Here is a 25,315-nt window from a genome sequence, read left to right as displayed (position 1 = left end):
TTGGCTGAACGGCCGCCAGCGTCGCGGTTGTCAGGCTGCGCACGGCGAGCTCCCGGGTTCAGCCGCGCGTTCCAGCCCGCGGGCTCCGAGGGGGCGGGGCCGAAGGGCGGGGGCGGGGCCGAGGTGCCGGGGGCGGGGCCGGGCGGGGCCGGGCGGGGCGCGCGCGGGGCCCCGAGCTCCCTCCCCGGCCGGAAGCCTTTCCCGGAGCCGCTGGACGGAGGGGAACCTGAGCCTCTCGGCAGGTACGGGCCCAGGGGGCCGCGCGGGGCCGGGGTGCGGGCGCGCGTCGCTCCCCGGGGAAGGCGGCAGGCCCTGGGGTGCGCCCGCTCGTCGTGAGCCTTCGTCTCTAAGTTGAAATAGCTGTGCCCTGCTACGTGAGCGAGTCTCCCATCCAGCCCGGCCGCCGGCGCTGACACCCCGCTCCCCAAACCCCCCCGGCAGCCTCCGAATCCCTTAGCCAGCGCTTTGACCCTCCGGGCTGTGTTAGGTTTGATTCTCGCCAAAAAAAGAAAAAAGAATGTCTGAAGGTAGATACGATTTCACTTCCTTCACTGTTATCTTACGAAGTGTAAGGGGCAGCGCAGCCCGGTGGCTCAGCGGTTCAGCGGCGCTTGGGCCCAGGGCGTGACCCCGGGTCCGGGCCGAGCCCCGCGTCGGCTCCCTGCATGGAGCCTGCTTCTCCCTCTGCCTGCGTCTCGGCCTCTCTGGGTGTCTCTCATGAACCAATAAAATCTTTAAAAAAAAAAAAAAAAGCGTAAGGGACAGAAAGGTGAAACAATTTGCCTAAGGTCACATACAAAATGCAGTTCTTTTCCAAAAAGCTCATTGAGCAAAAAATGTATGCCCAAGAGAGTGAGGGATAGCTGGGGGAAAAGCGTTACAGCCTTTAGGCCTCGTGTTTGCGGTCTATTTTGGGAAGACCATGGTTTTTTGTTTTGTTTTCTCATATTTAAACCTTACAGTTAACTTGCCACCTTGCTCTTTTCATAACAGTCGAGATTCCTTCCTTAAGAAGTGGAGACTCTCCATTTGTTTTTTTTAAAGCAGTACAGGTGCATAGATTTCAAAGCCAAGCACTAGTAAAAGCATTAAAATGAAAAATAGGAATCCCAGACCAATCCTTTCCTCCCCGTTTCTACTTCAAAGAGGTAGAAAAGCATCTCACGATTATTCATACTATCGGAACACAATCTCTCCCACCCCAGACATTTTTCTTTCATTGGTAATAAGATCATGTCACCTTTTTTGGACCACGGATGTATGTAAATACTCTTTTCTGTTAGGTTTAATCTGCAACAAGAATAGGTTTTGATTTCCTAAGCAGGCAGTTGGCAGGGGGCGGGGAAAGAGAGGAAGAAAGATTCTTAGCCCAGCCTACTTGGTAGCAGGCAAATACCAGGTTTGTTTGTTTGTTTGTTTGTTTGTTTTCAAATACCAGTTTTGAGTGAAGTTTCATGGTGAAAAAACAAACAAAAGCCTCTGCTTGAAAAAAAAAAAAAGCCTCTGCTTTCTTTGCCCAACCCTGCCTCTATGGGTGGGGGGGAATTTCTGGGTCTCTCACAAAGTTGATAATATACATGAAGAGTCAGAGGTTGATAGAGGTCTTAAAAGTATCACAGTCTTAGAGATTGAATGACCTCCTTGTAGAGTATTTAAATATTTGTGTTTTTTTAAAGTATTTAAATATTTGGAAAAAAAATAAATATTTGGAAGGCACTCTCTCCTTCCTACATGGAGAGCAGATTGTTAAGGTTTCAGTCCTTGATAAAGCTTTGGGACCATCAGGAATCATGCTGAAATAAATATTTATAACCCATTTATGATCTTGAAATGTTCCAGCATAAGTAAACACGAATACAAATTTAAAATAAATTCACTGGGGGAGATAGATGAAATTAAGATGATGGAAATATTAATGTTTAGTAAAGTTGAATGATGGGTAAATGGATAATTCTTGTACTATTCACTCTACTTCGGTGTGTGTTTGAAAATCGTCATTAAGGGACACCTGGGTGGCTCCGCAGTTGGGTGTCTGCCTTGGGCTCACGGCGTGATCCTGGAGGCCCGAGATTGAGTCCCACTTCGGGCTCCCTGCAGGGAGCCTGCTTCTCCTTCTGCCTGTGTCTCTGCCTCTCTCTCTGTGTCTCTCATGAATGAATGAATGAATGAATAAATAAATAAATAAATAAATAAATAAATAAATAAATAAATAAATAAAGGCTTTAAAAAAAAAAAGAACTGATCATTAAAACAAAAAGGCCCACATATTGCAGCTCCTAAATAGTATTGTCTGAAAGAATATGAACTAAACTGATAATATTGGTTACCTGTGGAGAGAAGAGGAAGAGACCAACATTAGGAGTGGGATCAATGTAGCTCCAGTTTTTTTTTCTTACCTTTATAATTAATTTTTTTTATTATAGTGATAAGCAATCATGAGACTGTGGATTATTTAGTCCAGCAAAATTTCCAGTTGGGAACGTGCATCCTTCAGACTCAGACCCCAAATGGCGCAGTGGGAGATGCTACAGAATCTCGACAACCCATTTCAGGATCAGCTGCATCAGCTCTACTCAGATAGCCTCCTGCCAGTGGACATTCGACAGCACTTGGCTGTCTGGATTGAAGATCAGAACTGGTGAGTTCCTCAGGAAGCGGGGTGTGGAAAGTAGTTTCTTCTGAGCCCCCAGGATCCTGGAGACACCAAAGTTGTCTAGAAGGGGTTAGGAGGCCACAAAAGACAGTAGGAACGCTGCTGGGATACTAATCCTTGTCATTCCTGGTCCCCAGGCAGGAGGCTGCCCTGGGCAATGATGATTCCAAGGTGAACATGCTGTTCTTCCACTTCTTGGACCAACTGAAGTATGAGTGTGGCCGCTGCAGCCAGGACCCTGAGTGCTTTTTATTACAGCACAACTTGCGAAAATTCTATCGGGACATTCAGGTACTTGGAGGAGCCAGGAATGGCCAAAAAGCTGAATATAAAGGAAACTGAATGTAGAGGAGTATGGTTTAGGGTATGAAACAGGACCTGGAGATGTAAAGGGATGGGGGCAGATCTGGGGAAAAGAGGGACAAGTCCAGGGCAGATCTGGACTTGGAGGGTCACTGTCAGAGAGAAAGGCAGAGTCTAGGTGATCCTGTTGGGAAAAGGCTAGGTTTTAGGGTACCGTTGGTGAAGAGGGGAGGGGCTAGAGACCCTGAAGGAGGGGGAAGTACTGGGGCCACTGGTAGGGAAGGTCTGGAATGCTAGATCATTGAAGATGCTTCGATCAGTTCTTTCTCTTCCTACTATAGGCCCTTCCCCAGGGCCCTACCCAGTTGGCTGAGATGATCTTCAATCTCCTTCTGGAAGAAAAAAGAATTCTGACCCAGGCTCAGAGGGCTCAGTTGGTAAGAACAATTTTTAGTGATTTTGAAAGCTCCTAGAGTAGAGAGTGACTGTGGAAGGGACTCGGGATATTTGTCTCAGAACAAGAACAAGATCCCCCACCTGCACCCCGATGTTTCTAGCAGCAATGGCCACAATAGCCAAACTGTGGAAGGAGCCTCGGTGTCCATCGAAAGATGAATGGATAAAGAAGATGTGGTTTATGTATACAATGGAACATTCCTCAGCCATTAGAAATGACAAATACCCACCATTTGCTTCAACGTGGATGGAACTGGAGGGTATTATGCTGAGTGAAATGTGTCAATCAGAGAAGGACAAACATTATATGATCTCATTCATTTGGGGAATATAAAAATTAGTGAGAGGGAATAAAGTGAAAGGAGAGAAAATGAGTGAAAATATCAGTGAGGATGACAAAACATGAGAGGCTCCTAACTCTGGGAAATGAACAAGAGGTAGTGGAAGGGGAAGTGGGTGGGGGGTTGGGGTGACTAGGTGATGGGCACTGAGGGGGGCACTTGGTGGGATGAGCACTGGGTGTTATGCTATATGTTGACAAATTGAACTCCAAAAAAAAAAAAAAAAAAAAAAAAAAGAACAAGATCCCCAGCCCCCCATGCTGTGATATAACTGCAGGCAGAGGTTTCAGGGATGAAAGGTCAGAATTGAAATGTGCTCAGAGTCTCTTATTTCAGGAGCAAGGAGATCCAGCCCTCAAAACACCTGTAGAAAGCCAGCAGGATGAGATTGAATCCCGGATCCTGGAATTAAAGGCTATGATGGAGGTTAGTAGATGTGGCAGGAGTCAGGGTGGGTAGGGGTCAGCCTGCCTCCTCCCACAGAAACAGCCCCATCTGGGTCTTATCCCCTCTACAGAGGCTGGTGAAATCCATCTCCCAACTGAAAGACCAGCAGGATGTCTTCTGCTTCCGATATAAGATCCAGGCCCAAGGTAGGAAGCACACCGAAGTGTGGGAGAAAGACAGGTACATGCTGGGAGGCCGGGGTGGAAGAGAGGAGAAGGGAAAAGCTCCAGTAAGCGATACTCTCCTCTGGCTACTACAGCCAGCCGTAGTGGCTATAGCCCTGCTGCCATGCAAAGCTAAAAGTGCCAGCGTATGTTATGGAGGTTGGGCTGGAGGTGTGGCTGAGGGATGGCTGGTGTATGTTGGGGGAGGTGCGTGGAAAACTGCCTTAGCAGATTAAGTGGGCTTTTGGTTCAATTCACAACTTGCCTGAGGGCCCAGAGGTGCCTCTGCTTTGCTTGGTTCCTCTTCTTCTCCCTTCAAAATTCCCTCCGCCCGACTGACTGAGGTCCTGATCAGGATGTAGGGGGGAAGGAGCCCTGGGTCTGAGCATTTGTCTCACTCCTGCTCCCGCCATCCAGTGAAGAAATTCTCCTTAGACCCCCATCAGATGAGACAGCACCAGCTTCTGCAGGAAACTCTCAATGAACTGGACAGAAGGAGAAAGGTGGGAGGCAGACAGAGGGAGTGGGCAACGGGGAACTGGGGAAAATGAGGGATGTGGGAGCCCTGCCCTCTTAGCCTTGGCTTCTTTGTCTCTTCCTCCCTGGTTGGGTGGTGGAAGATGATGGTGAGAAGTGCTCATCACTCACTTTATCTTTCTTAGGAGGTACTGGATGCCACCAAAGCATTGCTAGGCCGATTAACTACCCTTATTGAGCTACTGCTGCCCAAGTTGGAGGAATGGAAAGCCCAGCAGCAGAAAGCCTGCATTGGAGCCCCTCAGGAAGGAGGATTGGAACAGCTGGAGAAGTGGTAAGAGGCAGCTCCTACCCAGCCCTTGTCCCAGCCACCGCGCTGTGCTTTGTAAATTGTAAATTGTGAATTGTAATGAATTTTCTTATTCATGTAATGAATTGCTTATCTAGGCAAGAGCCATCATTGTCCTTAGTCTCTGCTCCCCGAAATGATCCCAGCTCCCTTGTCTGACCACAGTGACCCTCTCTTTATTCTTACCATTCAGATAATCCAGAACCTAGTCTTTGCTTTGGTAAAAGGAATGGATTAATCTCCAAGCTGGTTTCTCCTTCCTTTTTAACTACCCAAGAAATATATTTTTTACTTTATTTTTTTAGGATTTACTTATTTATTTTAGAGAGAGAGAGAACATGAGGTGTGGGGAGAGGGAGGGAGGAAGAGGGAGAGAGAGAATTCTCAAGCAGACTCCTCAATCCCAGAACCCTGAGATCATGACCTGGGCTGAAATCAAGAGCTAGCCACCGCTTAACCAGCTGAGCCACCCAGGCACCCCTCTACTTTTTTTTTTTTTAATTGTAATCACTATAATGTAAAAAAAAAAAAAAAGACAATTACCTGTTATCTTACTGTCCATGTGTAGCTACTATAATATACAAAAATTAAGAACTATTTTGAGAACTGTGGTTTTTGTTTTTTAACTTAGCTGTATATTGTGGTACTTACCCATGTTATTTATTTTTTTAAATGAGACAGGCTGATGTTTCTTTTTTAATTTAATTTATTTTTATTTATTAAGTACTCTACACCCAGCTGGGGGCTCGAACTTACCACCCCAAGATTGAGTTGCATGCTCTACCAAATGAGCTAGTGAGGCACCCCTACCCATGTTTTTAGTTTTGTTTCAAGTAGACTCCTTGCCAGCATAGAACCCAACAGGAGGCCTGAACTTACAACCCTGAGCTCAATACCTGAGCTGAGAGCAAGGGTCAGACGCTTAACTGACTGAGCTATCTAGGCACCTCATGCCCATGTTATTACTATTATTATTATTTTTAAAGATTTTATTTATTTGAGAGAGAGACAGCATGAACAGTAGGGAGGGGCAGAGGGAGAAAGAGAAGCAGACTCCTCACTGAGCAGAGAGCCCGATGCTGGACTCGATCCCAGGACCCCAGGACCATGACCCAAGCCAAAGACATACACTTAACTGACTGAGCCGCGCAGGCACCCACCCATGTTATTTTTGACGATTGCCTCATAGTTCCCTATATGGAGGTAACATAATTTAATTAATGAACTCCTATTTTGGACATTTGAGTTGTCTTTTAATTTAAATAATTATTACCTGTTTTGTTAAATTCTATGTATGAGTGAAATCTTACGGTATTTGTCTTTCTCTGACTTATTTCACTTAGCATAATTCTTTCTTAGCTCCATTCACATCATTGCAAATGGCAAGACTTTATTCTTTTTTTTTTTTTTACCTTTTTTTAGAGATTTTATTTATTTATTCATGAGAGACAGAGAGAGAGAGAGGCAGAGACACAGGCAGAGGGAGAAGCAGGCTCCATGTAGGGAGCCCGATGTGGGACTCGATCTCTGGACTCCAGGATCATGCCCTAAGCTGAAGGCAGACGCTTAAGCCACCCAGGTGTCCCAAGACTTTATTTTTTATTATGAATAATATTCCATTGTATATATTCAACAAATATTTTGGGTTTTTCCCCCCAAGTTGTTGTTTTTGTGGAAATGGGTCAGTATTAGGTTCTTTGTAAGAAATGTAGAACACTGGGATCCCTGGGTGGCGCAGCGGTTTGGCGCCTGCCTTTGGCCCAGGGCGCGATCCTGGAGACCCGGGATCGAATCCCACATCAGGCTCCCGGTGCATGAAGCCTGCTTCTCCCTCCGCCTGTGTCTCTGCCTCTCTCTCTCTCTCTCTGTGACTATCATAAATAAAAAAATAAAAAAAAGAAAAAAAAAAGAAATGTAGAACACTGATTTGTGAGGGCAAACTCCATTTGTGGGAGAAAACAGAGTGGAGGTAGCCCTAAAGGTGAAGAACAGGTTTTTTGACAGAATTTTCGAATCCACAGCATGCTGATCAACCTAGTGCTGTGCTGTAGTCTCACATTTCCTCTTTCTTGCTGTCAAAGATCTCTCCTTCCTGGTATCTGGGTTTATGCAGCTTCTTTTGGAAGTAAACATCAGTGAAATGTTTGAAAATTTTCACACTGCTGATACCAATTTTGGTGGAGGTGGCAATAACAAATTTCTGGTGTGTTCTATGTAGAGGAATTCAATTGAGAGCCCGAGGTCCAGTCACAGGTAGCAACCCCCACTGCTCAAATGCTTCAGGAAAACCACCTTCTTGCCTCTGTGGAGCCCAGTGAGGATGATCAGAATGGTGCCAGGAGGGGACCTTGGTGGCTCAGTGGGTTAAGCATCTGCCTTCAGTTCAGATCATGATCTCTGGGCCCCGGGATCAAACCCTGCATGGGGTTCCCTGCTCAGTGGAGAATCTGTGTCTCCTTCTTCCTCACTCTCTCTGCCCCTCCCCCAGCTCATGTTCTCACTTTTTTTTCTCTCTCTCTCAAATAAATAAATAAATAAAATCTTTTTAAAAATAATGGTGCCAGGAGTGATGCTAGCTTTCAGAATTCTCCATGCTGACTGAATGGGTTTTGTTTTTTTTTTTTACTCTGGCTCAAGAGCTTTTGAGGCATAGCGACAGGATAATACCTAGGCATTTTGTGAAGTTTAATCATTCAGGTACTGCCATTCTTGTTACCACCAAATGGTTTTGTGACCATAGCAAGAACCTTCTCCTTTTTCTTTTCAACTCTGGATTTAGCTACTGAATGCTTCCTGTTGTACATGGCTTTTCTGGAATACATAGCCAATGGGAAGTATGTGCCAGTTTCCTCTGACTAGGACACTTTTGGCTGCAATGGGGTGTCCCCTTCTTTGGCATTTTAACCTTGAGGTCACCCTTTTTAATCTTGCCACAAGCATCAGCCTTCTTGGCTCCAGGTTTCTTCTCCTTAGTATCGGCTTCTTATCTTTTCACCCACCATCTTGCAAGATGGGAAAGGATTCTTTTTTTAAGTTTATTTAACTTACTTAAACAATCTCTGCACCCAGTGGGGGGCTCAGACTCACAACCCTGAGATCAAGAGTTATGTGCTCTTCCCACTAAGCCAGCTGAGCAACCGGATTTCTTGCTATTTTATACTGTTGGAGTAAAAATCCTCATAACTACATCTTTATTTACATCCCTAATTATTTCTGTAATATAAATTCCTAGAAGTGGTATTCCTGGGTTAAAGTATATAGCTTTCCTTTTTGGTGGTGTTATGTTGATCCTTTCTTTTGTTATTTGTTTTGTTTTTAAAGATTTTATTTATTTAAGAGATAGTATGAGTAAGGGGGAGGGGCAGAGGGAGAGGGCAAGAAGCAGACTCCCCACTGAGTGTGGAGCCCAATGTGGGCCTTGATCCCAGGACCCTGAGATCATGACCAGAGCCTAAATCAGTCGGTTAAGCATCCAACTCTTTGTTCAGGCAGATCATAGTCTTGGGGTTGTGGGACTGAGCCCCATGTGGAGCTCCCCCTCAACACAGAGTCTGCTTGAGATTCTTTCCCCCTCCCTCTCCCTCCCCTTCTGCTCTTCTGTGCCTCCACTCTCCCTCACTCTCTTTCTCTCTCAAATAAATAAAATAGATAACATATTTTAAAAAGGTAGGGGGGGGGACGCCTGGGTGGCTCAGTGGTTGAGCATCTGCCTTTGGCTCAGGGTGTGATCCCAGAGTTCTGGGATCGAGTCCCATGTCAGGCTCCCTGCATGGAGCCTGCTTCTCCCTCTGCCTATGTTTCTGTCTCTCTCTCTCTGTGTTTCTCATGAATAAATAAATGAAATCTTTTTAAAAGGGAGAAGGGGTGGACACCTGGGTGGCTCAGTGATTGAGCGTCTGCCTTAGGCTCAGGGCATGATCCCAAGGTCCTGGGATCTAATCCCACATCAGGCTCCCTACATGGAGCCTGCTTCTCTCTCTGCCTATGTCTGTGCCTCTCCCTCTGTCTCTTATGAATAAATAAAGAAATTCTTTTTTTTTTTTTAAAGATTTTATTTATTTACTCATAGAGACAGAGGGAGAGAGGCAGAGACACAGGCAGAGGGAGAAGCAGACTCCATGCAGAGAGCCTGACGTGGGACTCGATCCAGGGTCTCCAGGATCACGCCCTGGGCTGCAGGCAGCGCTAAACCACTGCGCCACCGGGGCTACCCTAAATAAAGAAATTCTTAAAAAAAGTTGGGGGGCGCTTGAATGATTCAGTCAGTTGTGTCTGCCTTCAGCTTGGGTCATGATCCCAGGGTCCTGGGATCAAGCCCTGCATCAGGCTCCCTGCCTAGTGGAGAGTCTGCTTCTCTCTGCCCCTCTCCCTGCTCATGTTCTCTCTCTCTCTCTCTCTCTCTCAAATAAATAAAATTTCAGAAAAAGAAGAAAGAAAGAGCTTTATTGATTTTTTTTATTATAAATATAATGTGTCTCAATTGGAAAAAACAATTCAGACAACTTAAAAGAAAGTAAAAACTGCCTATCTGCATAACCTGATCATGCAGAGGTACTCAGTGTTAGGGCTTTTGAATACATTTTTTGCAGATTTTCCCTATGTATATACATAAATATACAATCCATCTATTTTAAAGGTTTTAAATTTTTTTAAGATTTATCTTTTTGACAAGGAGAAAGAGAAAGCAAGCACAAGCAGGGGGAACAGCAAAGGGAGAGGGAGAAGCAGCCTTCCCGCTAAGCAGGGAGCCCGATGCAGGGCTCAGTCCCAGGAAATCATGACCCAAGCCAAAGGCTCAACTGGCTGAGCCACCCAGGCGCCCACCTACCAAAGGTTTTATATTTAAGTAATCTCTACATCTAACATGAGGTTTGAATTTACAACCCCAAGATCAAGAGTCACATGTTCCAGTGACTGAGCCAGTTGGGTGCACCAAATATACATTTATTTATTTTTTATTTTTTTATTTTTAAGATTTATTTATTTATTTATGATAGACAGAGAGAGAGAGAGAGAGACAGAGACAGAGACACAGGAGAAGGGAGAAGCAGGCTCCATGCCGGGAGCCCAATGTTGGACTCTATCCCGGGACTCCAGGATCACGCCCTGGGCCAAAGGCAGGCGCCAAACCGCTGAGCCACCCAGGGATCCCCCAAATATACATTTATTTTAAAAGAGGGCAGGGCAGCCCTGGTGGCTCAGCAGTTTAGCACCACCTTCAGTCCAAGGCATCATCCTGGATACCCAGGATCGAGTCCCATGTCAGGCTTCCTGCATGGAGCCTGCTTCTCCCTCTGCCTCTATCTCTGCCTCTCTCTCTCTCTGTCTCTCATGAATAAATAAATAAAATCATTGAAAAAAAATAAACGAGAACAGGTCATATCATAAATGTACTATCTTGGGATCCCTGGGTGGCGCAGCGGTTTGGCGCCTGCCTTTGGCCCAGGGCGCAGTCCTGGAGACCCAGGATTGAATCCCATGTCGGGCTCCCGATGCATGGAGCCTGCTTCTCCCTCTGCCTGTGTCTCTGCCTCTCTCTCTCTGTAACTATCATAAATAAATAAAAATTTAAAAAAATTTAAAAAAAAAAATAAATGTACTATCTTGTGGTTTTTATTTTATTTTTTTTATCTTGTGGTTTTAAAAAATTTAATATTTTTAGATATTTTCCCATGTTAAAAATTTGAGCCTGGGGGCAGCCCCGGTGGTGCAGCGGTTTAGCGCCGCCTGCAGCCCAGGACGTGATCCTGGAGACCCCGGATCAAGTCCCACGTCAGGCTCCCTGCATGGAGCCTGCTTCTCCCTCTGCCTGTGTCTCTGCCTCTCTCTCTCTCTCTGCATCTCTATGAATAAATAAATAAAATCCTTAAAAAAAAAAAAAAAAGGATCCCTGGGTGGTGCAGCGGTTTGGCGCCTGCTTTTGGCCCAGGGCACGATCCTGGAGACCAGGGATTGAATCCTACGTCGGGCTCCCGGTACATGGAGCCTGCTTCTCCCTCTGCCTGTGTCTCTGCCTCTCTCTCTCTCTGTGTGTGACTATCATAAATAAATAAAAATTAAAAAAAAAATTTGAGCCACCTGGCTGGCTCAGTTTGTGGAGCATTTTTTTTTTTAAGATTTTTTAAATTTATTCATGAGAGACATAGAGAAAGAGGCAGAAACATAGGCAGAAGGAGAAACAGGCTCCCCATGGGGAGCCGAATGTGGGACTCGATCCCAGGACCCTGGGATCATGACCTGAGTCAAAGGCAGAGCTCAACCACTGAACCACCCAAGTGCCTGAGCTTGCATATGTATTATAGCATTATATGTTAATTCAATTGAAATAAAATTTTGTTTATTTTTTTAAAGATTTTATTTATCTGTTCATGAGAGACAGAGAGAGAGAGAGGCAGAGACACAGGCAGAGGGAGAAGGAGGCTCCATGCAGGGAGCCGTATGCAGGACTCGATTCCGGGACCTCAGGATCACACCCTGAGCCAAAGGCAGATGCCCAATTGCTGAGCCACCCAGGTGTCCCAGAAATAAAAAAAAATAAAATAAATTAAAAATGTTATGGCTGGCTCAGTCAGTAGGGCATGTGAGTCCTGATCTGGGGGTCATGAGTTTGAGCCCCATGCTGGGTGTGGAGCCTACTTAAAAAAGTATGGACTGTGCAGCCAGAATGCCCGGATCATATACAGCTTACTCCATACTAGTTCTGTGACCTCAGGCAAGTCACTTAACCTTTCTCTAGAGTTTAATTATCTATAAAATGAGGATAATAATAATAGCTGTCTCATAGGGTTGTTATAAGGATTAAATACAGTAAGCACTTAGAATAATAGTACATATGAAGGGTCATATGATTTTTTTTAAAGATTTTATTTATTTATTCATGAGACACATACAGAAAGAGGCAGAGACCCAGGCAGAGGGAGAAGCAGGCTCCATGCAGGGAGCCCGACGTGGGACTTGATCCCAGGACCCCAGGATCACACCCTGGGCTGAAGGCGGCGCTAAACCGCTGAGCCACCAGGCTGCCCTGAAGGGTCATATGAAAAGTAGCTTCATTACAGAAATAAATCTTTCACCATTTTTTTTAAATTTTTTTTTAAATTTTATTATTTATGATAGTCACAGAGAGAGAGAGAGAGGCAGAGACACAGGCAGAGGGAGAAGCAGGCTCCATGCACCGGGAGCCCGACGTGGGATTCGATCCCAGGTCTCCAGGATCGTGCCCTGGGCCAAAGGCAGGTGCTAAACCGCTGTGCCACCCAGGGATCACACCATTTTTTTTTTAAGATTTGATTTTATTTATTCATGAGAGACACGAGAGAGAGGCAGAGACATAGGCAGATGAAGAAGCAGGCTCCATGCAGGGAGCCCAATGCTGGGCTCGATCTTGGACTCTGGGATCACGCCCTGGGCTAAAGGCTGATGCTCAACCGCTGAGCCACCCAGGCGTCCCTTTTACCAGTTTTATATGTGGAAGTGGCTTTGATTTTTATTTCTTGGATTATGAATCATGTTGCATAATCTTTCCTAGGCTTCCTGGGTTCTTTTTTTATCCCAATCACTTTCTGCCTCTCCACATAGTAAAAGGGAAGCTTCTGGAGCCTGTCTGGGGAAGACCAGGAAACTCATCATTTTGCTCTGTCTCTGGAATCCTATCACCCAGGTTCACAGCTGGAGCCAAGCTGTTGTTCCACCTGCGCCAGCTGTTGGAGGAGCTGAAGGGATTAAGTCACCTGGTTAGCTATCAGGATGACCCTCTGACCGCAGGGGTCGACCTGCGGAAGGCCCAGGTCCTGGAGTTGCTACAGCGCCTGCTCCACAGGTCTAGAGGCCGGGGAGGGACCTCCAGGGAGGGCAGAAGGAAAGAACAAGAGGAGCTATTCCTGCAGAGACTGAACTCTATATTCTCTCGGCCACCTCTCTCCCCAGAGCCTTCGTGGTAGAAACCCAGCCCTGCATGCCCCAAACTCCCCACCGACCCCTCATCCTCAAGACTGGGAGCAAGTTCACTATCCGAACAAGGTTGGCATTTCAGGACTCATTCCTGCTTCCTTTTTTCAGCCCTCGTACTACTGTTTGCTTTCTGGCCTTAGATCTTTCCACTCTTGTCTTCTCCCTTTTCTCTTTAATCCACCTACCTTGTTTCTTTCTTTTTCTTTTTCCCACCTACCTCTTCTAATCTCTTACCTTATCTTTTCCCAACATTTGATCTCTCCAGGAGATTGAACCTGACCACTTTCCCCTCTTCCACTTAGGCTCCTGGTGAGACTCCAGGAAGGCAACGAGTCACTGACTGCAGAAGTCTCCATTGACAAGTAAGTTGGGGCACGTGGGGCCACAGGGTGGCAGGGACATGGGCTGCTGGGGCAGAGGAGACCCACTCTTCACCCGAGGGCCCTGGGGCTGTGTTCCTACCCCGCCTCCTCGCTCTTGTTGAGCACTATGTGACATGCGGCTTGTCCAGTCCTCATTTGTCCCAGGAACCCTGTGAGTTAGGTATTAGCAGCACCCAGTTCAGATGGAGAGACAAGCCCAGAGAGGCCATAAGACTCGTGAGCACAGATTTGGGTTTGAGTCCAGGTCTGTCTGACTCTAAAGACTAAATTCCTAACTTCTGCACTGTTTTGGTTCTCAGTGATTTTTTTTTTTTTTTTTTCAGGAATCCTCAATCACAAGGGTAGGTGTCTGATAAGGATGCTGCCGACTTGGGTGCACTGCACAACCTGCATAATAACCACATGGGGGCTCAGACAAGAAGGAGGTTGACTTGGTTGGGGGTTGGACAAAGGGAGGAGGGGAGGTCTGGAATGAAGTAGGACTTTTGTTGTTTTCCTGCTGAGTATTTAGAATAACTCTTCTCCTCTTCTCCATATATCTTCTTCCTCCTGGAATAGCTTCCGGAAGTTCAACATTCTAACCTCAAACCAGAAAACCCTGACCCCTGAGAAGGGGCAGAGTCAGGGCTTAATTTGGGACTTCGGTTACCTGGTAAGAAGGGCTAGCAGCCTAAGGTTCTGGTCCGGTGCAACGGGCTGAGGGAAGTTCCCAGGCCTTGGGAAGTCTTGAGGCGAAATAGGGGTTCCAGGGACCCTGGAGTCCTCACTCTGGCATTTATTTTATTTCCTCTCAACTCACAGACTCTGGTAGAACAACGTTCAGGTGGCCCAGGAAAGGGCTGCAATAAGGTGAGGCCTGGCCAGAGCAGCGGGGGGATGGGAGGAGCTTGCCACAGGGCCCACTGACCGCTGTGTCTTCGGCTGTCCTAGGGCATGCTGGGTGTGACAGAGGAACTGCACATTATCAGCATTACAGTCAAATACACCTACCAGGGTCTGAAGGAGGAGCTGAAGGTAAGTGGAAATGGAGGGCAGGGAGAGATGAAGCAGATCTGGCGGAAGGCATTCAGGAGGGGTTAAAGGAAGCCTCTCCGGCGGGAAGTTCTCCTTTGCCTCTGTCAAAGCTAGAAACATCCCATCCCTCTCTCTGACTCTTGTTTTCTCTTCAGACGGACACCCTCCCTGTGGTGATTATTTCCAATATGAACCAAGTTTCCATTGCCTGGGCCTCGGTTCTTTGGTTCAATCTGCTTAGCTCAAACCCCCAGGTAGGAGATGGTGCTGATGGTGCAGGGTGGCAAGGAAGGGTGTGGACGCTTGGCCTGAGGGTGCTCCTTCTGAGCCATCCTGCCCTCTTCCCACTCTTGCAGAATCAGCAGTTCTTCTCCAGCCCTCCCATGGCACCCTGGAGCTTGCTGGGCCCTGCTCTCAGCTGGCAGTTCTCCTCCTATGTTGGCCGAGGCCTTGACCCAGACCAGCTGAGCATGCTGAGGAACAAGCTCTTTGGTACAAACCTCCTTTTCTCCCAGCCTTTCCCCAGCCGTAGTCTCCCCAGCCCTCCACCCTTTCTATTCCAAGGACCCTGGCCTTGCCTGCGTCGATTACCTGAACTGTCTGTCTGTTCACAGGTCAGAACTCTAGGACTGAGGGCGCATTGTTATCGTGGGCCGACTTCACTAAGGTAACTCCCTGCATCCTGTGCGACTACGTCTAGCCCCTGTGCAAACACTAGTCCTTGCCCTCCTTACTCCCATCTGCTCACTGGGGGCAACTAATCATGTCTCTTCCTGCCTTTCCATTCCTCCTGCAGCGAGAGAGCCCTCCTGGCAAGCTACCATTCTGGACGTGGTTAGACAAAATTCTGGAGCTGGTACATGACCACTTGAAGGATCTCTGGAATGATGGGTAAGGCCTTGGTCAGCCTCCCTCACCCCACCCCAGCTTTCCCCCTTTCTGGGCTCGAGTGGACTCTGTGCGCCCTCATGTGGCAGAAAGGGAGAGAGCAAGCAAATGCTGGTGCAAGGTCACGCGCCTTTTTCGCTCAGAATAGTCCTAGCATCTGTTGTGCTCCAGAACCTGCTGGATGCTCCTTATGAACTCTCTCGTGTAATCCTTACAACCGTGTGGAGTCAAAGAGAAGTTAAAGAATTCCACTCAAAAAAGAAAAAAATTTCACTCAATGAAAAAAAAAAAGAATTCACTCAATGGGCCTGCTTGGGACTCAAACCCAGGCCTCATCTGACTGCAAGCCTGTGCTCCTCCCGTCACACCACCTGCTCATTTGCCTTTCCAAGGTGCTTTTTCATCTGTGACCACACTGAATCCTCAAACCTCTTCCAGTCCTGGAAGGTGGATACCATCAGTAAGAGGAAGTGACTTGGCCAAGAGCAAGGGCCAAACCCTGGCACTGCCTCCCTGTACAAGGAGAGCAGGACAGCAGGACAGCAGGGAGGCATGAGGGCCTCACAGCAGCTTTCTGTTTCAGACGCATCATGGGCTTTGTGAGCCGGAGCAAGGAACGCAGGCTGCTGAAGAAGACCATCTCTGGCACCTTTCTCCTGCGCTTCAGTGAAACATCAGAAGGGGGCATCACCTGCTCCTGGGTGGAACACCAGGATGATGGTCAGCTGCTTCGCCCCCATGTTCCCACAGCCTGTCCTTTCTGTCCCTCTGCCAGCCCTTGGCTTCCCTGGTTCTGTCTTGAATCCCTCAGCAGGTTGGGGCTTAGATGGCCAGGGTGGGGGACTCCCAGACCCAACTGTTTGTTTCAGGCCTGCCTCTTCCCACATCCATTCTGCAGATAAGGTGCTCATCAACTCTTTGCAACCCTTCACCAAAGAAGTGCTACAGTCTCTCCCACTGACCAAAATCATTCGCCACTACCAGCTGCTTACCGAAGAGAACATACCTGAGAACCCACTGTGCTTCCTCTACCCACGAATTCCCCGGGATGAGGCTTTTGGGTGCTACTACCAGGAGAAAGGTAAGGATCGTTGATGTATGTCACTGAAGATTGCAGGGACTCTCAGGCATCTACAGATCCAGCTCCTTTCTTCCAGACATGGAAAAACTGGTAGCCAGAGAAACGAAAGGATTTGTCCCTGGGACACGCTAGTTAGTAGGGAAATACAATTATCAAGACCGTTTACGCGAGGGGTCCTTGGGCCAGGTGTCCAGTCTACTGACCTCCCTGTCCTCCTGCATATGTCCCCCACAGTTAATCTCGAAGAACGGAGGAAATACCTGAAACATAGGCTCATTGTGGTCTCTAACAGGTGAGAGATGCATTTCTTGCCCATCCTCCCTGGCCTTTGCTGGCTGATGTGGTGACCCAGACCCGCTCAGTTTGCCTCTCTGGCCTTCTCTCCTACGGGCCCGTAGTCTCCAACCTCTAGGTTTTTTCCCTCATTCTGCTAGCCTCTTTCTTCCCTAGTGCTCTGCTGCTATCCTTAGGTTGTTTCCACAGGGCTTCCCTGCTAATAAGAGTCATAATCACTGACGTTAATGGGCATCTACTTGAAGCATAGTACTAGATTTTTTTTTTTTTTTTTTTTTTTTTTTAGAAACAGGTTTCTTTTTATTTTATTGAATTCTGAGAACCCATCCAATTAGGTGATAACAGCCACATTTAAGAAAGTTTATTATGTGGCAGGTACTGGACTAAATATTTTGCATTTAGTTTCTTATTTATTGAATCTCCATAATAGTCCTGTGAGGCAGACATGGGTATTTCAGCTGAAGAACCTGAGGTTTAGTGTGGTGAAATGGCATGCCTAAGGTACATGGCTAGTAAATGATCCAGGTCTGTCAGATTCCAAAGTCCTGCTTTTAACCATCATACTCTCTGAAGCGTTATTAGGTGGTGATGGTTCCATTTTATCGATGATAAATCAGAGGCACAGAAAGCTGAAGATCACCTATCTAATAAATGATAGGATTCAAACTCTGGCAAGCCTAACTCCAAAGCCTGTGCTCTTAAACCGTCTGCTGTATTGCCCTGTTGCCGCCTTTAAAAAAAAAAAAAAAAAAAAATTATTTATTTACTTAAAGAGAGAGAGAGAGAATGCACGAGTAGGGCCGGGGTAGGAGTAGAGGGACAAGCAGAGAGAATCTCAAGCAGACTCCGCTCTGAGCATGGAGCCTGACGCAGGGCTCAATCTCACCACCCTGAGATCATGACCTGAGCAGAAATCAAGAGTCAGATGCTTAACCAACGGAGTCACCCAGGTGCCCTTGCTCTCTTGCCTTCTCAGTCGAGAGAGATAGTCTCTGCTTGCTCCGCCATTCTCCAGTTCACCTAAACAACTAAGCCCTGCCCTTTTGTGTGTATTACCGCATCCAGACAGGTGGATGAGCTGCAACAACCGCTGGAGCTTAAGCCGGAGCCAGAAGCAGAGTCCTTGGAGCTGGAGACAGGACTAGCCCCGTTGCCACAGCAAGAGCCATGCCTGGAGTTAGAGCCACTGCTAGCGGCTGGGCTGGATCTGGGGCCACCACTGGAGCCCATGCTGGAGCCTACACTAGACATGGTACCCCAGGGAGTGTCAGAGCCAGACTTGGGACCAGAGCTGAGGCTGGAGCCTCTCCCAGACCTTGCATCACAGGCAGTGCCAGAGCCAGATCTGCCCCATGATCTGAGACACTTGAACACTGAGGAAATGGAAAGTAAGTGGTGAGATGGGCCTGGGGAAGTGGGGACACATTCCCTTTACCACCTGCCCTCCCTTTCCCATTATAGAAAAGGCTAAACTCTAAGCTCCTCATTGGAGGGAGGCTCATTTCTTTGTGATCCCTTTTATTATGAAATGTACATGCCTTCTCCTTCCCTGACCTAAGTGCCCCCTCACACCTTGTCCAGGCCTCTACTGCCATCCTCCTTCATTTTTCCTGCGGGATTGGGAACTTCTTACCAAAGATTGGGGACTGATTTCTTTTTCTGGACTGTCTAGTTTTCAGAAACAGTATGAAGATTGAGGAAATCATGCCAAATGGTGACCCACTGTTGGCTGGCCAGAACATCATGGATGAGGCTTACGTCTTCCACTCCAGCCATTTCTACACGGATGGACCTTTGATTCCTTCTGACTACTAGGAACTGCATTTCCTGTTCTTCCTGTATCTTTTGTCCCTGCTACCCCCTACATCATGATGTTGCTCTCTAAGAATGGAAAACCCATTCTAAGCTGGTTAAGTTAACTCTGGGTTTTGGAGTGGAAAGTAAAACCATACTACGGGTACGAAAGAGGCACCAATGAATCAGAATAGATGTTATCGATGGCTCTAACTAGTATTTTAGGCCTGTTTTGGGAGGTACAGGAGTTCTGAGGGTAGGCCAGGACAGTTAGGAGGTACTTAGAAGGCTCAGGCACTCGGAGTGGCTTCTTTCCAGTGTGGGAGGAACGTCAACATTCAAATAGTTGGTAAGGCTAATGTGGTGGTGCCCACAGCATTGGCCATTGGTAGGGAACAGACATGTGATGGGATTGCATTTCTCTCTTCTGGTTCCCTCATGTCTAGAATAATCTTTTCCTTCCTTCTTCTTCTTACTCCTGATTCAAGTCCTAAATTCCTTTGTTTCCTGCAGAAATTGAGAGCTTTCTGCTTCAGCCTATCATGTGAAGCTCCCCTCAAAAGAAGGGAATAGGAGATAAACCTCCTCTGCTTAACAGTCTCCTCCCCTGCCTCCCAAGCTGGCCACACCCATTCCTTCCCCTAAAATGATCCTGCCAGGGATCCCTGGGTGGCGCAGCAGTTTGGCGCCTGCCTTTGGCCCAGGGCGCGATCCTGGAGGCCCAGGATCGAGGCCCAGGATCGAGTCCCACATCGGGCTCCTGGTACATGGAGCCTGCTTCTCCCTCTGCCTGTGTCTCTGCCTCTCTCTCTCTCTCTCTCTCTGTGACTATCATAAATAAATTTTTAAAAAATTTTTAAAAAATGATCCTGCCAATCTAATATGCCTGTGAAGCTTTGCACAATAATTCTCTCTGTCTAGTCTTCACTTCCTCACTGCTTAGGAGACCAGCTGTTACTCTTGGAGGTCAAGGATGGTGGAGTTGCTGGGCATTTAGGAATCGCTTTTTATAGTATAGGTAGAATTTGATATTTTTACAGAACAAGATCTTGCTCTGCGTCTTAGTTATTTCTCTGTTAAGATATCATTCATTCTTTTGTGCAATATATTGTTTTTCTGAAAGAGTTTCTGTTCCTTGGGTGTGGACCTGGGCAAAAACCAGGTTCCTGGAACTTAGAACCTTGAATGTTTTTCATGGGGCTCCAGACAATCTCACACATTAGTCATTCCCAGGGAACCCCAGGACAACTGCCTTTGTTCTAAAATATGTTTCTAGTATGACTTGAGGCGTAACAGAAGTGAGGCCCTGCACATGGCGCTGTTTTCTGGCTGGTATGTTAGAGGAATAGTCCTGTTCAGAAAGAGGCCCTTCTGAGCAGATATGGCTAATAAACTTCGTGCTGACCTAGAAGTGTTTCCTCTCTGAACTTCTTTACTTCTCTGCTCACAAAGACTAATGTCCTTGGAGACACTAGCAGGCCATGTAAGATCAAGGTCAGCAAATCAGGACCCATATTCCACTCACCCCAGTAGGCACTCCTTTGTAATTTTTTTCTTACTCCCTTGTTTAGAACAGCCTTTCCTGTCCCTTAGATTCTTCCAGAAGTCTGTGAGCCATATATAAGTTGGGGGGGTGGGTACAGTTCTAGAATGGGCAGTTTTGAACTAGCCCATTGTCACTTGGCCGTTTAGTGACAAAGCCAAGATACAAGCCTGGTTCTGTTTGACTTCAAAGCCTGTGCTTTTTTAATGTTGTGACTATGGAGAAAAGGAAGGGAAATGATCACAGTAGCCTCCCCCTTCTCTTTGCTTCAAAGATAGTTTACCTCCCCTTGGGTAGTCAGGCCCTCCGATGGGGCTCACAGATGTCCTTAAGGGAGAATCCCATTAATTTGGGGAATTTACCACCATCTTCCTGGAATACCCTTTCTGCTCAAACAGCTCTGACTTTTGATCCTGCAGTGATCGGGACTCCTGTCTTTGGCCAAATACACTCTTGGCCAAGAAAGTAAGGAGGCACAGGGTCAGGTGGCAAAAGGAGTCACATTCAGGGGCCCAGCTTCCTTATCTTAACCCTTTGTAATCCGATTCAGCTTGCTTAGCTATGCCAGGATCTAGACCTAAAAGATCCTTGATACTCTATGTATATACCGGTAGGTCAGGAAAACATATCCCTGTCCACTGGAGCCCTGCAGAGTAGAAGGATGCATACAGTAGTCCTTTGGCCCTCTTTTTCCTTTTCCCAACCAAGCCTAGAAATCACACTCAGATATCCACATAAATAAGTCTTTATTGAAAAAAGTACATAATTCAATATAAATATAATAAATAATCCTCCCCAAGCTGCTGCCATGAGGATAAATAATCTTAAGTTTTCCCTTCCTATTGAATAAATATTCAACTTTGTCCTAGGTCAGCATCATAAGTTAGTCAGTATGCAACATATGCAAGTCTCATTAGAGTTAATGGACTGATAACTTATTGGCTCACAGGTGCCCGGGCTGATTCATTTAGCACTGCTGAGCCATGGAGATCTGGGTACCATCCTTAAGCCATTGGCTTTACTGGCTCAGGGTTGCTGCTCCGTGGGCAAAGACCCGGGCAGCTACAGCCACAAAGGCCTGGAGGCTGCGAAGGATCTTGAGGCGGAGGAGGAGGCGCTGCCATGGCTGGCTGGGACTGGGGCTTGGAGTTTGCTCAGTCTCCCAGTGGTGACCCTCTGGCTGAAAGGATACAGTACACAATCAGAACTCTAGATCCTTCACCGTCCAGTCCCTGTGTCTGATACCTGCAAGCCCCCATTCTCCAGGCCCCTAGTTCATACCTGCAAGAGTTGCCTAAGGCCCAGGAGGTTGGCGTGAAGCTGGCCCACAGGGCCATCAGGCTCCCCTGTGAAAATGTCTGAGCCCAGCAGCTTCTCATAAAAAACCAGGCCCTGGTGGATCCTTTGTAAGCAGAACTGGTGGGAGGAAAGAAAGCAGTGAAAGAAAACATCCCTTCTTCCTACTCCATTCACCAAAGACCCACCCAGTGCTTTGTTCTTAGACACCACTATGGTCTGGATGTTTGTGTCCCCACAAAATTCAGATGTTGAATTCTAATCCCCTAGCATAATGGTATTAGGAGGAAAGGCCTTCACAAAGCGATGATGTCATGAGGGTGGAGGCCTCTGGAACTCAATTAGTACTCTTCTAAAAGAGACCCATGGAACTCCCAAGGCCCTCTGCTGTATGAAGATCCTAGAAGTCTGGGCAGCCCTGGTGGCCCAGTGGTTTAGTGTCGCCTTCAGCCCAGGGTGTGATCTTGGAGACCAGGGATCGAGTCCCATGTCGGGCTCCCTGCATGGAGCCTGCTTCTCCCTCTGCCTGTGTCTCTGCCTCTTTCTCTCTCTGTGTCTGTCATAAATAAATAAATAAAATCTTAAAAAAAGAAAGAGAGAAGAAAGAAAGAAAAGAAAGAAAGAAAGAAAAAGATCCCAGAAGCCTGCAGTCTTGAAGGCCCTTACCTGACCATGCTAGCACCCTGATCTCCGACTTCCAGCCCCCAGAACAGTGAGAACTAAATTTTGGATGTTTATAAGCCACCCAGTCTGTGATATTGGTTACAGTAGGCTGAACGGACAAGGACAGATCGAACTTTTACTAATTCACCACAATACCCAATGATGTACCAGTCCCCTCGTCCTTGTCGTCTACCCTCATCTTACTACCTGACTGTTGTCTTTGAGTCCTTGGGGATCACAGCCATCCCCGCACTGGATGCGGGGGACATCACTTGTAGTCTCGCCATCTCCCTCTTCTCTTGGTAGGTCCTGGAATGCAGGAGGGAATGGGAAGATTAAAGAGATAAGAGAAATGTTTTCAAACTCCACTAGGCCCATGACTCTCCCCAGAACCTCACTCCCCTGTCCTCTCTTACTCTCTGATGACCTCCGACCCTCCAGCTTCCTCCAAAGCTAGAGAGTCTCCCACTGCATCCTTGAAGAGCTTGGATAGGCTCCTGTTTGGTGCCCGAGCCTGCCACTTACCACATGTCCCATGGGAGGATGTGCACTCCACACCAGCGTGCAGAGCTTCTGTGAGAGCTGCTGGCCCTGAATCCAGGCAGGGCTACTGCCCTCAGGCATGGCCCGGGGCTCAGCAGTCCAGGGCAGCAGCAGCAGCAGCAGCAGCATCACAACCCTGCTTCCCAGCATCTCGCTGCCTGCTTCTCAAATCTGGCTGGCTCTGGGCCTTGCACTGGTCCTTGTGGAATCTCTGCCCACTTCCCTGTGCTGAGCCTGATGCTCTCCGTTCTGTGAGTCTCTGGTTTGGTTCCTTCTGTTCTGTTTCTGAACTGCTTCCTGCTGTTTTTCTCCCCTTGTCTCTGAGTCTCTTTTTAAGGTCCCTGCATTGTAAGACCCGCCCTTTATACTAGCAGGTGACTCACAGCAGGTGGGATTCCCCTCCCTGCATCATCCCCCTCCGTGGGGAGCCCAGGTATGCAGCCTTAGTTCCAAGGGAAATGAGACGTGTGGTTGCTGTGGCTGGAGGCCTGGGATGGGGCATATGTGTAATGCTCTCCATGAATTGAAGTGGCTGTAGAGGAGGTGGGGGTAGGAGGAACGAATATTTAAATGAATCTAGTCTCAAGTTCCTTCCTGTTTAACTTTTCCCTCATCTTTTTGCCTCTCAAAGCTATATACTTCCCCCTAGCACCTAATTTCCTTACCTCCTGCCTGAGAAAAATAAAAAACAGAAGCATTCATTTATTTCCCAATAGGATAGCAAGCTGTTTGGAATGAAGTTTGGTTTCCACCTGGTGCCCTCTATCTAAGAACCAGGGGGGCTTCTTTTTCTCCCTTGAGAACAACTATTTTCAAAGGAAGAGAATGGACTCGATGGTACTTTGTGAATTGGGAAGCCATATAATGCCATAAAACATATTACTGTCCCCACTTCAGGCCTCATTGTGGAGACTAGGAGGGCTTGGGGGCTCTTGGAGGGAGAGAATTGTTGCTGAGAACCTTCTGACTCCTCAGCCTTAGTGGCCCAATGTTTCATAGGATCTGTGGGGTTCAGGCGGTGGTTCTTTTGGGATGCCAGGGTAAGCAAGGGCTAGATATTCTAACGCCTAACCCCTGTCCCACAGCTAGGAAGTCCAGGAGGTCTAGGGAGTTGAGGTGCGCTATGTCAGTGACCCTGGCCAGTCCTTCAGCCTGTTGCATCCATGGGTAAAATCCGCTGACACTGATTTCATCACCCTCCCTGATGCAACATCCAGTGAAACAGCTGAGAATGTGAAGTTGGGCGTGGGAGTGGGGGGGTGGTCCAAATCTGGGACTGCCCCAACCCCGGTGGAGGGTCCCAGAACAATTTGGACGTCAGAATGAGGACATGGCTGACCACAGAGATGGTCCTTAAGGCCTCCCCAAGAGGTTGACCCTTCTCTGAGTAACTTACCCTTGATAGAGGTCTCCCTTCCCTTAGAACTATTCAAAACTGCCCAATGAAACCTTTGATTCAAATGTTATGACTCTGTGGTAACTTTCCTTTGGATAAAACATTTCCAGCATCAAGAGAGATAATCTCAGTGTGAGTGGGAAATGGTTTGCCTCTGTCTACCTATGTAGACACAAATGGAATAAGGAAACGGGGATTGTAGGGGGGAGGAGAGGAGCTCACCTTACTGTGTTTAGTATCTCCTGTGGCCCCATTCTGGGAGGCCTAAGGGACAGGAGATGAAAGGTAAAAGGAGGAGGAGGAAGTAGACTCCTGGGGGATGGGATGACAGAGACTAGGGTGAGTTGTAGGCACGGGGCTCTGCTGCTTTGTTTCACTTCCTGGTGCTTCAGAGATTTGGGTAGGAAGCAAGGTTGGTGGGGTGATTGTGGGACTGTTCTGTGGCGGGAACTACTTCCAGGACTGATCTGACCTGGAGCTGCCGTGACCCCTTGACGTCAGCAGGGCCACAACTGTTATGCAAATCACATTCACAAGACACTCCTAAGCAGCCTTTCCAGTTGGATGCCCAAACTCCAAATCCAGCTGAAGTTCCCCTAGGTAATTAATACTGGGGCTAATATACATGCAACTCTCACTTTATGCCAAGTACTTGGTGCAAGGCCTTTTCATGTATTAACCCATTTAATTCTCACAACAGCCCAGTGAGGTAGGTACTATTATCATCCCTATATTACAGATGAAGAAGGATGTGAGTAATTTATCAAAGATCACAGATCTGAGTGGCCAGAATTCCGGGCAGACAATGTGGCTTCAGAACCTGCATTCTCCATCATTCTATTACACTAGACACCACGAGGAGACACGAAGCAGCTTTATAAAGCAGCTCATCTAGCCCAGGTGTCTGTCTCTGCCATGGGTCTTCGGCCATGTAATTCTCATAGGTCTGCGAAGCCTTTCTCAATCTGAGACCTCAACATGGAAATTTCTCCAAGTGTACGATGTGCAAACTGTCCGATCTCTCAGCACCCATCTTTTTCCAAGTTTTTTTTTTTTTTTTTTTTTTTAGAGATTTTATGTATTTATTCAGGAGAGACACAGAGAGAGAGAGGCAGAGACACAGGCAGAGGGAGAAGCAGGCTCCGTGCAGGGACCCTGGGGTCAGGCCCTGGGCCGCAGGCAGACGCTCACCCGCTGAGCCACGCAGGGATCCCTTTTTCCGAGATTTTAAATCTAGGGACCTGTGAAGTCAGATCAGTTTGAGAGACCCTCTGAATTAA

The 25,315-nt window shown here is 47.4% G+C and overlaps 2 protein-coding genes across 3 annotated transcripts; one reads left to right on the top strand and one right to left on the bottom strand.

Annotated features, from left to right (window-relative positions):
* The first annotated feature begins 107 nt into the window (after positions 1 to 107).
* STAT2 (signal transducer and activator of transcription 2) lies at positions 108 to 20,002 on the top strand. Of its 2 annotated transcripts, none has more exons than XM_026001934.2 (24): positions 108 to 242; positions 2,424 to 2,638; positions 2,791 to 2,944; positions 3,298 to 3,393; positions 4,090 to 4,179; positions 4,271 to 4,346; positions 4,800 to 4,867; positions 5,027 to 5,175; positions 12,851 to 13,009; positions 13,117 to 13,209; positions 13,443 to 13,502; positions 13,847 to 13,864; positions 14,082 to 14,175; positions 14,325 to 14,372; positions 14,454 to 14,537; positions 14,693 to 14,791; positions 14,894 to 15,029; positions 15,152 to 15,204; positions 15,334 to 15,428; positions 16,009 to 16,145; positions 16,324 to 16,506; positions 16,741 to 16,798; positions 17,866 to 18,188; positions 18,473 to 20,002. In XM_026001934.2, the coding sequence occupies exons 2-24, from the start codon at positions 2,508 to 2,510 to the stop codon at positions 18,613 to 18,615; spliced, it is 2,547 nt and encodes an 848-aa protein (XP_025857719.1). In that variant the 5' UTR covers positions 108 to 242; positions 2,424 to 2,507; the 3' UTR covers positions 18,616 to 20,002. The 2 variants fall into 2 exon arrangements, with proteins under 2 accessions (XP_025857719.1, XP_025857718.1); XM_026001933.2 differs by having other exon boundaries at positions 4,782 to 4,867.
* A 1,019-nt stretch (positions 20,003 to 21,021) lies between these two features.
* Positions 21,022 to 22,992, bottom strand: IL23A (interleukin 23 subunit alpha). The gene is made up of 4 exons (XM_026001935.2): positions 22,622 to 22,992; positions 22,304 to 22,405; positions 21,419 to 21,553; positions 21,022 to 21,317 (listed from the first exon to the last, which is right to left on the bottom strand). Exons 1-4 carry the CDS (start codon positions 22,787 to 22,789, stop codon positions 21,156 to 21,158), a joined length of 567 nt encoding a protein of 188 aa, XP_025857720.1. The 5' UTR covers positions 22,790 to 22,992; the 3' UTR covers positions 21,022 to 21,155.
* Positions 22,993 to 25,315: the final 2,323 nt, after the last annotated feature.

The sequence above is a fragment of the Vulpes vulpes genome, unplaced genomic scaffold, assembly GCF_048418805.1.
Source record: "Vulpes vulpes isolate BD-2025 unplaced genomic scaffold, VulVul3 u000000674, whole genome shotgun sequence".
Classification (NCBI taxonomy): domain Eukaryota; kingdom Metazoa; phylum Chordata; class Mammalia; order Carnivora; family Canidae; genus Vulpes; species Vulpes vulpes.
The sequence above is the reverse complement of the archived record's forward strand: the minus strand, read 5'-3'. Positions and strand labels throughout refer to the sequence as shown.

Excerpts from the sequence above, each read along its gene's own strand:
- IL23A (XM_026001935.2), bottom strand. The coding sequence starts at position 22,789 with ATGCTGGGAAGCAGGGTTGTGATGCTGCTGCTGCTGCTGCTGCTGCCC. Across the intron at positions 22,406-22,621 it reads ATCCTCCCATGGGACATGTG|GACCTACCAAGAGAAGAGGG; the intron begins GTAAGTGGCAGG and ends CCTGCATTCCAG. Across the intron at positions 21,554-22,303 it reads GACTCAAAGACAACAGTCAG|TTCTGCTTACAAAGGATCCA; the intron begins GTAGTAAGATGA and ends TCCTCCCACCAG.
- STAT2 (XM_026001933.2), top strand. The coding sequence starts at position 2,508 with ATGGCGCAGTGGGAGATGCTACAGAATCTCGACAACCCATTTCAGGAT. Across the intron at positions 2,639-2,790 it reads TGGATTGAAGATCAGAACTG|GCAGGAGGCTGCCCTGGGCA; the intron begins GTGAGTTCCTCA and ends CCTGGTCCCCAG. Across the intron at positions 18,189-18,472 it reads GAACACTGAGGAAATGGAAA|TTTTCAGAAACAGTATGAAG; the intron begins GTAAGTGGTGAG and ends TGGACTGTCTAG.